We start from the raw sequence: 16743 nt of genomic DNA, 5'->3' as shown, positions 1-16743 counted from the left end.
TGTCGTTAAACATTCATTCATTCATTCTTACAATGCAGCACACGGGATAATCTCTTTAAACTCGATGTCTTAGCCACGACACCACAGAGACTGATTCGCTTAGCTATAAAAAAAAGCCGCTGTTTGATTGTTGTAGCGAAGTAGTTGTGTTTTCGCTAAGTGACAAAAGCAATGTATACTGTCAGCAAAAGCGAAGTATTAGCCTATGTAGAGTCCCAGGGTTAGAGTGTGTTTGAACATTAGTCCACACCGACTTCTATGAAAATTGACAAAAAAGCAGGCGTTCTATAATTCATTACAGATAAATTCGAAATTCAAAACTATTGCCATCTTTGATGACATCATTATGACGCCTGCCTCCAAAATACCAGATTGGCACCAATAATCTTCTCCTTTTTTTTATCTTCGGGACATAGTACATCGATTTCTGATGGTCATTAGTTTTCTTCAGAAAATTCCCGTGGGACCTTAAAATCGAGCATAAGTATTTAAAAATATATATGACCAAATACACTCAAAGAACCCAACAGTGGTTCCATGTTTTGTCTTCCAGGTCACTAAACATTACAATAATATCTAAAAATAAAAGACAAAAAAATATATCACAAGACATGTTATATGTAGTTTAACATTTTATACCAATGTTTGCTGTTCGTTATTCATCTTACAAAAACTGAACTACAAGAAAAAAATCTAGACAAACGGACTAACCAGGCACACAGACTCATTTCTAAAATATCCAAATAAGTCCACATGAGCTTGCGCAAAACTTTACGGACTCGATTGTCCATGTCACTAACGTACAAAGAGTTAATTTTGTTCCTTGACCCCCCAGTCCACAGACGTCGCTATGGTATCGATGACTCACTGTCTTTTTGTCTGATCAATGGCCGTAATACCCCGGAACTCCGGCGCTCACGATGGAAAAGATGGCGTTGCGATCGACCTTTGGCTTGTAACCGTATGGCTTGGGTTTGTAACCGTATGGCTTTGGCTTGTAACCGTATGGCTTGGGTTTGTATCCGTATGGCTTGGACTTGTAACCGCTGCCTGACTTGTAGTTGTTATCGTTGTTGGCCCTGTAACCGTAAGGTTTATATTGCTGGTAACCGTCTGGTTTGTAGTCATACTTCTTGTAGTTGTTTTTCTTGGGGTAACCGGATGGTTTGTAGTCGTCGTGTTGAGGGTAACCAGATGGTTTGTAGTCGTCGTGTTGAGGGTAACCGGATGGTTTGTAGTCGTCGTGTTGAGGGTAACCGGATGGTTTGTGTTGAGGGTAACCGGATGGTTTGTAGTCGTCGTGTTTAGGGTAACCAGATGGTTTGTGTTGAGGGTAACCAGATGGTTTGTAGTATGTCTTAGTCGGGTAACCAGATGTTTTGTAGTCGTCGTGTTGAGGGTAACCATATGGTTTGTAGTCGTGTTGAGGGTAACTGGATGGTTTGTGTTGAGGGTAACCATATGGCTTGTGTTGAGGGTAACCGGATGGTTTGTGTTGAGGGTAACCGGATGGTTTATGTTGAGGGTAACCGGATGGTTTGTAGTCATCGTGCTGAGGGTAACCGGATGGTTTGTAGTCGTCGTGTTGAGGGTAACCGGATGGTTTGTGTTGAGGGTAACCGGATGGTTTGTAGTCGTCGTGTTTAGGGTAACCAGATGGTTTGTGTTGAGGGTAACCAGATGGTTTGTAATATGTCTTAGTCGGGTAACCAGATGGTTTGTAGTCGTCGTGTTGAGGGTAACCAGATGGTTTGTAGTCGTCGTGTTGAGGGTAACCGGATGGTTTGTGTTGAGGGTAACCGGATGGTTTGTTTTGAGAGTAACCGGATGGTTTGTAGTCGTCGTGTTGAGGGTAACCGGATGGTTTGTGTTGAGAGTATTTTGGTTTATAGTCATCATGGGGATAACCAGATGGCTTGTAGTCAGGTTTGCTAGGGTAACCAGTTGGCTTATAGTCTGGATACTTCTTGCTAGATGGCTTGTAGCCTTGTGGCTTGTGTGGAATGTACTTATTGTTCTTGTATCCACTTGGCTTGTACGTATTACTTAACTCGTAGGGGTTGTTGAAAATGTTTCCAAAAGAAGGGAAAGCAGGATCGTTCAAGAAGCCTCCAGGGAAGGGGTCCTTGTATCCTAGTCCGGAGACCATCGAGCACAAGGCTCCCAGCAAGATAATGGAGATCTGCAAACAAAGAGAACACAAATAATAACAACAATTACAATTAATTTGCCTAAGTTTATGTGGAATCTAAATTATGTTTAATATATATATGTCCGGGAAAATTCATATAGTTAAGTCTAGGGACTACCACCTTTTTTTGACAATACGTCTTAACCTCTTTCGACAATAACAGAAATACATAGGCAGCCAGGCGGACATGAATGCAAAAATACAACCAGACACAGGTACATAAAGACAAAGCTTACAGACAGTAAACAGACAGACATAGGGACACACAGACAGTAAAGTGACAAACACATATTTTATATTCGCATAACATGAACAATAATTAATTTTGGTACTTGTGAATTGTTTGAACTGGACTGTGGTGTTACTACACGGTTATAGCAAAATGTATCCGAGATCCCAGTGTAATTTCAGTTCGCTTTATGTTCCTAATGGTTCGATTACGTTGGATGTGGCGCGGATGCTATTTAAAATACACTATTACCATTGAAAGAAAGAAATGCTTTATTTAACGACGCATTCAACACATTTTATTTACGGTTATATGGCTTCAGACATATGGTTAAGGACCACACAGATTTTGAGAGGAAACCCGCTGTCGCCATTTCATGGGCTACTCTTTCCGATTAGCAGCAAGGGATCTTTTATTTGCGCTTCCCACAGGCAGGATAGCACAAACCATGGCCTTTTTTAACCAGTTATGGATCACTGGTTGGTGCAAGTGGTTTACACCTACCCATTGAGCCTTGCGGAGCACTCTCTCAGGGTTTGGAGTCGGTATCTGGATTAAAAATACCATGCCTCGACTGGGATCCGAACTCAGTACCTACCAGCCTGTAGACCGATGGCCTAACCACGACGACACCGAGGCCGGTATATTACCATTGAATGCGATGCGTATGCTTTGAAAAAGGTATGCGGTCAGCCGCAATAAAATTATCGGCCGCAAGTGTCTGTTATATTATTAAGTCAATGTTATTTCATTATTTTAACACGAATAGTCGAAGACAACTATGATAGATGTTTCACCTTTAACATGAACACATAAAACAAACCCGTTTAGTGCAAAACTTAAGTAAGCTGTTTACTGCATGGTAACAAACCATAACACCATTTTATCACAATAATGGTTTGTACGCTTTTTAAATTTAAATAAAATAATATATAGAGGATAATAAACGAGTTATTAGTTATAAAATTTATGTCCTGAGTGAACTAATGTTCACTTGTCACGAGCTTTACCGAGTGACAAGTGAAATTTATTTCACTCAGGACATAAATCTGATAATAACTGGTAACTCGTTTATTATCCTCTATTTATTATCCCAGCGGTCACTCATAACAGGGAAAATATTTTCCATATTTTCTCAGTGAGAAATATTCTGCATTGGTCTAACGAACAATACTATTGGACAATTTGACGCTTACAAACCAATGACTTTGTCGGTACTAAATATGACGTCATCACGATTTGACAAACACAAAAATGACGTCATGTAGTTTAAAGAGTTTGCCTTTACGGGTCTCTGTTTTTGGTGTTAAATTAATAACAAAATGTCATTTTAATGCAATTCATTATAGATTTGGAAGCAGAATAAAGAGAACTTGTGGGTTTTTTTAATTATCTATGAACGTGATTAAAATACAACGTTATAGTAATTCTCAGAACAGTGCGTAAAGTGGTTTACATCGTTCCTATACAGGTTGGCCTTCGTGCATGTGCGTCGAAAATAAAGGCTTTTAGAGAAAAAGTAGCTGAGGTAATAAATAGAATAACAAACTCGGTACCAGTTATTATCAAATTTATGTCCCTCGTGAAATAATTTTCATTTGTCACTCGCTAAAGCTCGTGACAACTGAAAATTATTTCACTTGGGACATAAATTTCATAATAACAGGTAACTCGTTTATTATCCTCTATAGATACATTGCAGTAATAAACAGGACAGTTGCATAACTTACAAATATCTTTTAAACACAGACCCTAGCTTTTAATCACTATGGCGTATTCTCTATTAGAGTCGTTTTTTATTACTGAAATCAAACATTACTTAGATTTTATTGCTGAGATTAGTTAATGATTTCCAAAGATCCGAAGAGTTTTTGGTCATCCTGTTTGTAATACCACAAAATGCATTCTTCGTATTTAAAAAAAATGCACGAATGACTGAGAAGTGACGATTATAGAGACGAGTTCTGGTGTATTTTCTAAGGGCAATTTCCTCATTGCAGTGTCACGGACTCTTGTTTTACTTTATTGTAACTTTGTTCAAATGTGTTACCCGTTCGCAGATTTACTAAACTTAGGGTCCATTTTTACGGGTTAAAACTAGGGTATGCGACTTTAATATGTTTTTAAAATACGCTGCAATGAGTTTATTAATTGGGGCCGAAATGCAGCTGTTGTGAATGCTCCTAACGCATGCGGCAGAGGCAAAGGCAGCACCGCACGTATGGACCACATCTAGTGTGAATGAGCCGTAACACTTATTTAACTCATTTACGAGTCCATATCCACTTAATGTTCAAGTATGTTCGTCCTGTGCACGGTACCTGGTATTACTAAAATTCTGTTCTGCACAGGACACATTTTTAAATTTTAAAACATATACAAACATCTATCGTCAATGGTATTACCATATGACATAGGTAGACAGTGACAGATAGATAGACAGATATACAGAGAGACAGACAGACAGGTAGGTAAGATAGCTTAGATAGATAGATAGATAGATAGACAGATATATAGTCTAAAGTAGATAGATAGATACACACAGACAAATATTGCGTTGTCGATGAGTAATTAAGGCGATGAAGCCATTTCAAACGTACTATCCCTAGTTGTCTGCATTATAAGATGTTTGCGACTAATAAAATATTTTAACGACAAAAATTACATATTAATATATATATGTTCTTGTTTAGCATATCAGTATGTATATTCAACGTGTTTCTGATCGTCTTAAAGGGACATTCCTGAGTTTGCTGCACTTTTTAAGATGTTATCGACTAAAAGAGACTTTTTAACGATTGTAATTACATATCAAATATATTTTTATGCATAAAATATTAGTGGCTGTATATTAAACGTGTTTTTGATCGTTCTAATATTTGTACTAGGTTAAATTTCATTTGATTTCCTAAAATATTATTTTTTCGTACGTACGAAATTATTTGAAGATAAAGTCCAGTTTGGGCTTCTTACAAATATTAAGACGACCAGAAACACATTGAATATACAGACACTGATATTCTAAACCAGAAAATATATTTAATATGTAAGTTTAATCGTAGAAATATTGTATTAGTCGGAAACATCTTACAATGCAGCAAACTATATATAATAATTAGGAAATACAATGAAGTTTGATCTAGTACAAACACCAGGACGATCAGAAACACATTTAATATACAGCCACATATTTTATTTAGAATTTTTAAAAATATATATTTAATATGTAATTACAATCGTTAAAACATCTCTGTTATTCGACATTATCTTAAAAATCGCCGAAATCTCAACATAGTGCCTTTAAATCTGTATGTACGTACCTTCATGATTCCTAATTCTTTAACCGTGATCCTTATGTTTCTGCTGCGGTTGTTTCACCGTGGTTAGTAGAACCGGCAGAATCCAAGGAAACAAGCGTGCCTCGGTTTATTTTATACACCAAGAAGCATGTATCGTAAAATGTTTTATTATTCCATTTAATACGGTTAGCAATGATATGCATTCATAGATCATTCGGCTTTGAACTCGAAGTCTTCTGTTTAAGTCCTTGAGTTAATGGGATGAATAATAAATAATCCAATGATTTGTAACGGATAGCTACAATAAAATCGTTCGGCCGTTTAACTTGGCGCGCCCGTGGTTTTTGCTACCTTGTTCGGACTTTGTGACCGATGATTAACGAATGTGGGATACAATTGTCTCTCATTAAAATGCAGTTTACTTCGTTGGCTTTTAAAATGGGACGTTATTCGTTCCCGCGTGTTGTATTGTTTCAAGTGAACGTATTGGAATAAAGGTGTCACACTTCATGACAAGTGTCCATTTAAAGAGAGATCTATACCCAAACGGATAACACAATTTTGAATTGCTTTACAATTTGATTGCAAACACATTACTAGTATGTGAATATGCGATAGTAAAACCAATACACGCATTCCGACATGACAAGACTATATTACATATCAATAACGTAAATCTGTATTACCATACTGTTTTATGGGAGTCTGTAGAATAGCACCGACCTCGGTGGCGTTGTGGTTAGGCTATCGGTCTACAGGCTGGTAGGTACTGGGTTCGGATCCCAGTCGAGGCATGAGATTTTTAATCCAGATACCAACTCCGAACCCTGAGTGAGTGCTCTGCAAGGCTCAATAGGTAGGTGTAAACCACTTGCACCGACCAGTGATCCATAACTGGTTCAACAAAGGCCATGGTTTGTGCTATCCTGCCTGTGGGAAGTGCAAATAAAAGATCCCTTGCTGACAATCGGAAAGAGTAGCCCATGTAGTGGCGACAGCGGATTTCCTCTCAAAATCTGTGAGAGAGAGAGAGAGAGAGAGAGAGAGAGAGAGAGAGAGAGAGAGAGAGAGAGAGAATGAGAGAGAGAGAGAGAACCCGCTGTCGCCACTTCATGAGCTACTCTTTCCGATTAGCAACGAGTAGCTCATGAAGTGGCGACAGCGGGTTTTCTCTCTCTCTCTCTCTCTCTCTCTCTCTCTCTCTCTCTCTCTCTCTCTCTCTCTCTCTCTCTCTCTCTCTCTCTCTCTCTCTCTCTCTCTCTCTCTGTAGTCCTTAACCATATGTCTGACGCCATATGACTGTAAATAAAAGGTGCTGAGTGCGTCGTTAAATAAAACATTTCCTTCCTTCCTTCCTTCCTTCCTTCCTTCCTTCCCTAACGGTGTATTCAATAAACTATGTCTTACCACCTTGGCCTTCAATCTTAATGAGTAACACATAGTTATAGGATATATTATATCTTAATATGACCGGCCAAGATGACAATATTTAGTTTACTGCATACATAGGTATTCATGCATAGGCCTATGTAGGCTTCATTTTTGTAGTATTAATGTCTCAGTTTACGGAACATGTGCGAAAACACGTTCACATTACATTAAAGGGACGTTCCTGAGTTTGCTGTAGTTTGTAAGATGTTATCGATTAACAGAGACATGTTAACAATTGTAATTACATATCAAATATATTTTTCTGCATAAAATATTAGAAATGTTTTGTTAGTCGGATGTATATTACGTCTCACAGTATAAAAAGCAATCTTCTTTAAATGCTACTGTAGATGGTTGTTATTTGGAAATAATTAACTAAATTGTCCCTATGTTACGAAATATGTACGCGTACAGTAGTTTATATTTAGCGAAATAATGCTGGATTTTTGTTAAATTTTGTTTAATTTAACGACACCACTAGAGCGCATTGATGTATTAATCATCGGTTATTGGATATCAGACATTTGGTAATTCTGACAGTTCTAGAGAGGAAAACCCGCTACGTTGTTCCATTAGTAGTAAGACATCTTTTATATGCACCATCCCACAGACAGGATAACATATACTACGGCCTTTGATATACCAGTCGTGGTGCTATGGCTAGAACGAGTAACAGCAAACCGAGCGCTTTACCACTGGGCTACGTCATGCCCTACATTATTGTGTTGTGCCTTTTTGGTGTGAGATATTTACCTGAATCAAACATTTTGTGTTGCGATATGTCAGTATCCACCACCAGAACCCCCACCACGAAAAATAGTATACGGGTCTGGATTTATCTCAATTATGCGATGGGTCGCAGGATCGAACGTCTGTGGTGTACTCATCAGGGCCGTTTTCCATAACAACCAGTGCCACGACATGTAGATCAAAGGTCGTTGTTTGCATCCTGTCTGTGATATTTGTATTTTAGCACAGTTCTTTCTTTATACTGTGTTTAATTTAACTGCACCGGCCTCAGTGGTGTCGTCGTTAAGGCATCGGACATCAGGCTGGTACGTACAGGGTTAGCAGCCCAGTAGCGCCCCCCCCCCCCCCCCCCCCCGCCCCCGTCTAGATCGAGTTTTGTCGACTCAATGGGTAGGTGTAAGACCACTACACCCTCTTCTCTCTCTTGGACAGGCAGCGCAGATAGCTGAAATGTGTGCCCAGGACAGCGTGCTTGAACGTTGAATTGAAATTTAAATGTTGAATTAATGTCCATCACTTCGTTTTTGCATTTACATTAGTTTGAAACCAAATAGCCGATGTATTGTTCGTGCTGGGGTGTCGTTAAACATCCATTCATTCATTCATTCATTCCTTTGCATGTGCACAGTCTTGATTAGTAAAGTACAAAATATACAAGATCCCTTGTTGCTGTTTCAGTAGTCATATCAAATGAAGAATTTAAACCTAAACTAGACTCTTAAAACATTAAAAACAAACTGGATATTGCTACTTTAAAGAATAGCTGATGGGATCACATTATCAAATATCTCACTGTGTCGAATTCCAAATTGCTGATTAGGTCAGGTTTTGGGGGGTGGGGGGGGGGGGGGTAAATATCATATCACTGTCTCGAAGTCCAAATTCCTGATGTGGTCACTTTTTAAAATATCACCTCACTGTGTCGAAGTTTTAATTGCTGATGGGGTAACATTATCAAATATCATCTCACTGGGTCGAAGTTGATTGCAACTTTAAATAGAGTATTGTATGCTGCCATACCTGCAATTGGTGAGGCATGTGACGCGGCCTGTTATCATATACCATTGTTTCAGCTTGCTAGTATATTCATTTGAACTAGTATCAGTGTACACTTACTAATGTTTTGTGGGTGTTTTTAAACTAAACGTGTCATGACAGTTTTTCCGGAACTAGGGTCTGCAAGAAAGTGATTTACAGAAATTGTGCTTATGAGGCTGGATGCGGTGCGTGCGTGCGGTCCGGCTAAAAAAATTCGAAATACATTAGTTTTAATAAGATGGGATAGACTGGATCCGTGCGATATTTGCGTCTGCAAAATGCATGCGGCCAGCCGCAATGGAATACCCGTGCATATGGTATATAGGCCAAAAGGCAAGCCGCAGCCGCAAATTGAGTGAATGAATGAATGTTTAACGACACCCCAGCACGAAAAATACATCGGCTATTGGGTGTCAAACTAAGCTAATGCAAACAAATAAAGTGATGATCAACATCAATATAAAAATTCAAGATTTAACTAAAAACAGTGTGAAGAACTGTGCAAAAATACAAATATCACAGACAGATACTGACTTTTACTCAAAATATCAATTGTATCCCAAAGAAAACAAGGGGATTTGTGCTGTATTGGCCATTGTCAAAGAGAATGTTACACCCCTGCACCACGGTGAGGTTACAGCACGCGCAGGGGCAGCCGCTAACAGTCTTAGTAAGCCTTTACCCATTGGGCTATTTCTCGCTCCAGCCAGTGCACCACGACTGGTACATCAAAGGCCGTGGTATGTGCTATCCTGTCTATGGGATCGTGCATATAAAAGATTCCTTGCTGCTAATCGAAAAGAGTAGCTCATAAAGTGGCGACACCGGGTTTCCTCGCTAAATATCTGTGTGGTCCTTAACCATATGTCCGACGCCATATAACCGTAAACAAAATGTGTTGAGTGCGTTGTTAAATAAAGCATTGCCTTCCTTCCTTCCTTATAAAACTTTACATCCGATTAGCCAGCCGTAATGTATTCGATTTTCTACCGGTATATATCTACTTGTCATTCATTCTGAATCAATATTCATCATATTTATAAATCTGGTCTGTCGTTGTTTAATACCGGATAACGCGATTCATCCATTAAAAAACTTTATAGTAATATATAAAGTAACATCAATGGACCTAAAATAGCTACCGGCATTTTGAAATAGTTCAACCATAAATAATATATGTAACATATTTTATAACATTATTATAAAGCTTAGGTAGCGCCATGCAACATCCATGCATTAAACATATGTCCTTACAGAAACTCTAGACAACAGAAATAGCATGTGTTTAAAGTCACTGCTGTCTTGTATCTGGCCACAAATCACAGTTAACTTTTCGATTGATTGTCTGGAAATTTGTCCGCGCAAGTAGTCTGCTGTTTGACTGCGATTATTTCATGGTAGACAGCTTTGAAGTGGCAACTATTTGACTGAAGTTGACAGGGGAGAGCATGTAGACTTGTTTGTGGTAATTCCGGCCCATGCAAAATTAGTGGGTTTTTGGTGTAAAATGGGTGTACTTCGACCAGGTTTAGTGGGTTGTTTGTTTAAACCAATATCTTGGGAGAAAGAGCTGGACAACATGGGTTGTTCTTTTCAGCGTATGTCCCCCCCCCCCCCCCCCCCCCCCGGCAGGCAAAGGTACATACAAAAATGTATGGCCCTGCTGATATTAATAAAAAAAAATGTTATATAGAAAAGTATAGCGTAATTAATTGTGGTCTGCGGCCATCTATACCATCTGACAAAATTTTCAGCGCATGACCACAACACGTGTTATTAATAACAGCTTGCTGTTGCGCATCCTCAGCATTGTCACACGATTCATTTGACGAGTTTACCACGTTCAATTTAGTAATAAAATGTATCAAACTGAATGAAGGAAAATGTTTTATTTAACGACGCACTCAACACATTTTATTTACGGTTATATGGCGTCAGACATATGGTTAAGGACCACACAGATATTGAGAGGAATCCCGCTGCCGCCACTTCATGGGCTACTCTTTTTCGATTAGCAGCAAGGGATCTTTTATATGCACCATCCCACAGACAGGATAACACATACCACGGCATTTGATATACCAGTCGTGGTGCACTGACTGAATACATAATCTACGTAAATAAAATAATATAACTGATTCAAGCGTTCAAATGACATGTAAACTTGAATAGCGGGAAAAGTATGCAATGCAGAACAGTGAAATTGTGCACAAAACCAGATTATTGCGTTGTTGTTTAATAAAGTTTGTTTTGTTTAACGACACCACTAGAGAACATTGATTAATTAATTATCGGCTATTGGATGTCAAACATTTGGTAATTCTGATACGTAGTCAACAGAGGAAACTCGTTACAATTTTCCTAATGCAGCAAAGGATATTTTATATGCACTTTTCGACAGTTATGGTGCACTGGTTGGAACGAGAAAAATCCATTCAATTGAATGGAACCACCGACGTGGTTCGATCTTGCGACGGAAGCACCACAAGCAAGCACTCAAACGACAGAGCTAAATCCCGCCACAATAATTCTGAAATGTCTTTTGAATGCTTTGCTTGATGATTACAAGTAGGTTAACCTCTGTAGTATTTATATAACCCATCGGTTTGAAATTACGTGTTATTTCTGTTACTAATTAGCTGATAAAAACCGTGCAAGTGGTATACTATCACTTGTAAAACAGAAAATTGAGAGGTGCTCTGGCATAAGGGTCGCTAACTGAAAATCTTCAAAGTCAACCTGTGGATTTTGTGCAAGGTACTGGCAGACATGTAGCCCTCTCGATATTGCTGTAATTTACATAGAACCCATCAGGTCAGGTCAGGTCAGGTCAGGTCAGGTCATAGGGTTTAACGTGCACATTCAGAGCAAGCAGGTGTAGCGCACGCCTGTCATGGGTTTGGGGTGGGTGGGAGGAGGGACCTATTGCATTAGTAAGTGCAAGAGATCACCAGCAGCCCGAGCAGCGTCGGTAGGGGGCGTGGGTAGAACATATTCCGACATTGCCATTTTATTGAATTGCATAGAGTAATTATTGTCGGTGTTTAAGCTAAAGGAAATTAGCATTAGATTTGAAAACGCTAATAATGTGTTCGTTACCTTTAAAACAATGGCCATAAGTAGATGCATGTGTGCACACCAGCCTCTGTTTGAGCATGTAGTCTAGGCGTGAAATATCTTAAAACTACAACTTAAGCGGTAAATCACATGGAAATTGGATAACACACCTTTTTTAAAATAATGCAACCACTAATTATGAAGGTGTGTGTACGTGAGTGTCCGGGGGCATTTGAATGTGAGTCATTATGACTACCATTCGAAAGGGGCGGGGCGTAGCCCAGTGGTAAAGCGCTCGCTTTGTGCACCGTTGGTGTGGGATCGATCCTCGGCGTCGGTCGACCTATTTAGCTATTTCTCGTCCTAGCCAAACCAAATTTTGTGGTATGTGCTATCCTGTGTGTTGGATGGTGCATATAAAAGATCCCTTGCTACTAACAGACTGTAAGACTATATGTCAAAATTACCAAATGTTTGGCATCCAATGTCCGATTATTAATGCATCAATGTGCTCTAGTGATGACGTTGAACAAAACAAACTTTTCGAAGATCCGACAAAATCAAACACAAAGAAAATAAGCTATATATTTATAGACATTTTTGTCCTTTCAAAATTATTTGCTTGAGTATACTCAGTGAGCAATTTCACAGTGGATTTTTGCTCAATAAGCAATTGTCCTGTTCCCATACTCTATCAGACTGCATGCGGTGGTCAGTACTTCATTTATAAATGAAGATCTCTAAATATACCATGCACTCGTTTTTCTATTTATTTTTTGTCTGTTTTTTTCTACTTTTTTTCAGGTTTTTTGTTGGGTTTTTTCTTTTTTCTTTTTTTCTTTTTTACTTGAGAATTGCAAATTTAGATGAATATTTATAGAACACTTTAATAGGGACTGACCCTATACCCTGTACCAGCCCCCCACTAAAAGTATTGTTTGACCTGCCCCACGCTGGTATATCACAAGCCGTGCTGTGTGGGAAAGTGCACATAAAAGATCCGTTGCTACTAATGCAAAATGTAGCCTGTATTCTTCTAAAACTGCTAGCGGCCTCGGTGGCGCCGTGGTTAGGCCATCTGTCTACAGGCTGGTAGGTAATTGGTTCGGATCCCAGTCGAGGCATGGGATTTTTAATCCAGATACCGACTCCAAACCCTGAGTGAGTGCTCCGCAAGGCTAAATGGGTAGGTGTAAACCACTTGCACCAACCAGTGATCCATAACTAGTTCAATAAAGGCCATGGTTTGTGCTATCCTGCCTGTGGGAAGCACAAATAAAAGATCCCTTGCTGCTAATCGGAAAGAGTAGCCCATGTAGTGGTGACAGCGGGTTTCCTCTCAAAATCTGTGTGGTCCTTAACCATATGTCTGACGCCCATATAACCGTAAATAAAATGTGCTGAGTGCGTCGTTAAATAAAACATTTCTTTCTTTCTTTTTTCTAAGACTGCTAGATAAACATTACCAAATGGTTGACATCTAACAGCCGATGATTAATAAACGTGCTCTGGTGATAATAATAAGCCAAACAAATAAACAACAATATTACATCTCAAACTTATATTTCCGTATCGTTTAGAATTCCGTATGCATATTTTTAATGTTATAGCAATTCGGAGAATATACACACACACACACACACACACACACACACACACACACATATATATATATATATATATATATATATATATATATATATATATATATATATATATATATATATATATGTATGTATGTATGTATGTATGTATGTATGTATGTATGCATGTATGTATGCATGCATGCATGCATGTATGTTTATATGTATGTATGTATGTATGTATATATGTATAGATAGATAGATACATACATACACACATGCACACATGCACACATACATCCACACATCCACACATACATACATGTACATACATACATACATACATACATACATACATACATGCACACATGCACACATACACACATACATACATACATCCACACATGCATACATACATACATGCATACATACATACATACATACATACATACACACATGCACACATACATACACACATACATACATACATCAACACATGCATACATACATACATACACATACACACATGCACATACATACATACATGCGGGGCGGGATTTAGCTCACTGGGTTGAGTGCTCGCTTGAGGTGCTTGTGTCCATAGGCGTACGAGACAGGGAGGCGGGGGCCATCTCTTAGTTCTGGAGCAAAAACTCAAATCTGGCAAAAATTATACAGATATTCGGGCAAAATGTGCTAACCTGAGACCTTTTTACCATGTATTTCCATCATTCTACCCTCAGAATTAGTTGTAATCCATGTAAAAATGCGTAGTGATTCGTTTGCAACTCTATATAGCTGGGACTTAATTCACTAAACTCTCACAACTTTGCGATCTCGTAGTACAATGCTAAAAGACTTGCAAAGAGAATGCTTTGCTGTCTAACAGAGCCTAAGAGACATCAGTAAATTAGGCCCCTGTTTGGTAGTATTGCTAATATAAATAAAGATCCGAGCATTTTCATTAATTCGGGCAAAAGCCAGCCTTTCACCCTACAAAAATGATAGCTCGTACACCTATGTTTGCGTCACAGGATCGAACCACGTAGGTCGTTCCATTGAACTGATTGACAAAGGCCGTGGTATGTGCTTTCCTGTCTGTGGGAAAGTGCATATAAAGGTTCCCTTGCTGCATTAAGAAACATGTAGCGGGTTTCCTCTGATGACTATGTGTCAGAGTTTTTGACATACAATAGCTGATGATTAATTAATCAGTGTGCTCCAGTGGTGTCGTTAAACAAAACAAACTTTGACTTTTTACATACATACATACATACATACATACATATATACATACATACATGCATGCATATACACTCATATACATACATACATATATACATGTCTCGATAGCACAGAACGTATCGTGGTTAGTCTGCAATTTACGGGCGATTCGGTGGGTGATATGACGGTTTACACAAATCAGCAAAATCTTTCTGTCATGGAACGTCGTGCTCTCGCCAAACTACGCAAAAACCGCAAAATTGTTATAAAACCTGCAGATAAAGGGTCAGCCACTGTCATTCTATCAAGGGAGAACTATATCCGGGAAGCCCATCGACAGCTTAATAATTCAAAGTACTACAAAAAATTAGACAAAGCTATTTGGCCTGAAAATTGTAAAAAGTTCAATGCAATTATTCACTGTCTAAAAGATCAGGGACATATAAATAAAAAACAAGTAAAATATTTAGAAGCCAGGTCACAATCACAAACCCGGAAATTTTATTTACTTCCAAAAATCCACAAGCCAGTCGATACATGGACCGATATTAACACACCACCCGGTCGTCCAATCATTTCAGACTGTGGATCAGAATCGTACAATATTTCAGAATACATAGACTTTCACTTAAAACCAATTGCAAATAGACATGAAAGCTTTGTGAAAAACACTGAAGATCTTCTATCAAAATTATCAAAAACCAAAATCCCAAAAGATTCATTCTTGGTTACTCTTGATATTGACTCCATGTACACCAACATAGGTATTGATGCGGGCATTGATTCAGTTAAGAGAGCATTCGATAAGTACCCAGATCCAAACAGACCAGATACGAACATTATTGAGCTGTTAAAATTAAGCCTAAAAGGAAATGATTTTGAGTTTGATGGAGAAATGTATCAGCAAGTGTGTGGTTGTGCTATGGGCAAACGTTTTAGTCCAAACTTTGCATCTATCTATGTCGCCGAATGGGAAGAGGCTGCTTTAAAGAAATCGAGTAAAACACCTCTTTTGTACCTCAGATATCTCGACGATATACTTAACATTTGGCCACATTCTAAACAAGAATTTTGGAACTTTTTTGAGCTATTAAATCAACAGGATGACAATATCAAACTTAAGGCCACCATATCAGATAAATCAGTTGACTTTTTGGATGTAACATTTATAAAGGTACACAGTTTGAAACATCAGGTTACCTAGACTACAAAGTGTTTATCAAACCCACAGACACACACCAACTTCTCCACTGTAAGTCTTTTCACCCATGCCACACCTTTAAAGGCATTGTTAAATCTCAGATTATTAGATTTCACAGAAATTCGAGTAACAAAACAGAATTTCAATGAGGCTTGTTCACTTTTATTTAGTGCTTTAAAAACCTAGGGGATATTCAAAACGGTTTTTAAGAAAAATTAAATCTGAAACTGTTCGAGAATTAGAAAATCCCTTTAGGGCAACTGAAGACTATAAACCATACAAACTTCAGCATAACCAATCACCTCAAATAAGCACTGGCTCCTCTACTACTTGTGCCAAAACCAGGTGTAGACTTCACAACTTACTTAAAACGCAGTCGACATTCAAAAGTCAACAGACCAAAATTGAATATCAAATTCGGACAGACATGAACTGTGATTCAAAAAATGTAGTATATCTAATCACCTGTAATTTATGTAAAAAACAGTACGTAGGACAAACGCAAAACCAACTGAGAATTAGAGCAGTTTGTCACAAGTATAATATTCGGCATGAAGTTGACACCCCTGTCGCCAATCACTTCAATCTACCTGACCATTCGTTAGATGAAAATTTTGAAATAATTCCAATTGAACAACCCCTGATACTTGGTTCAAAAGACGAAACAGACCTTTTGAGACTTGAACGAGAGGCCTTCTGGATTCGTACATTACAGACAAAACAGCCATTTGGAATCAACG

The 16743-nt window shown here is 38.5% G+C and overlaps 1 protein-coding gene across 1 annotated transcript; it reads right to left on the bottom strand.

Moving 5' to 3' along the window:
- Positions 1–883: 883 nt before the first annotated feature.
- Positions 884–5746, bottom strand: LOC121374612 (adhesive plaque matrix protein-like). Its single transcript, XM_041501717.1, has 2 exons — positions 5741–5746; positions 884–2182 (listed from the first exon to the last, which is right to left on the bottom strand). Exons 1-2 carry the CDS (start codon positions 5744–5746, stop codon positions 884–886), a joined length of 1305 nt encoding a protein of 434 aa, XP_041357651.1.
- Between the last annotated feature and the right edge of the window lie 10997 nt (positions 5747–16743).

This window comes from Gigantopelta aegis, chromosome 6 (assembly GCF_016097555.1).
Source record: "Gigantopelta aegis isolate Gae_Host chromosome 6, Gae_host_genome, whole genome shotgun sequence".
In the NCBI taxonomy this organism is placed as follows: domain Eukaryota; kingdom Metazoa; phylum Mollusca; class Gastropoda; order Neomphalida; family Peltospiridae; genus Gigantopelta; species Gigantopelta aegis.
Note: the sequence above shows the minus strand (reverse complement) of the source record. Positions and strands in the feature narration are given on the sequence as shown.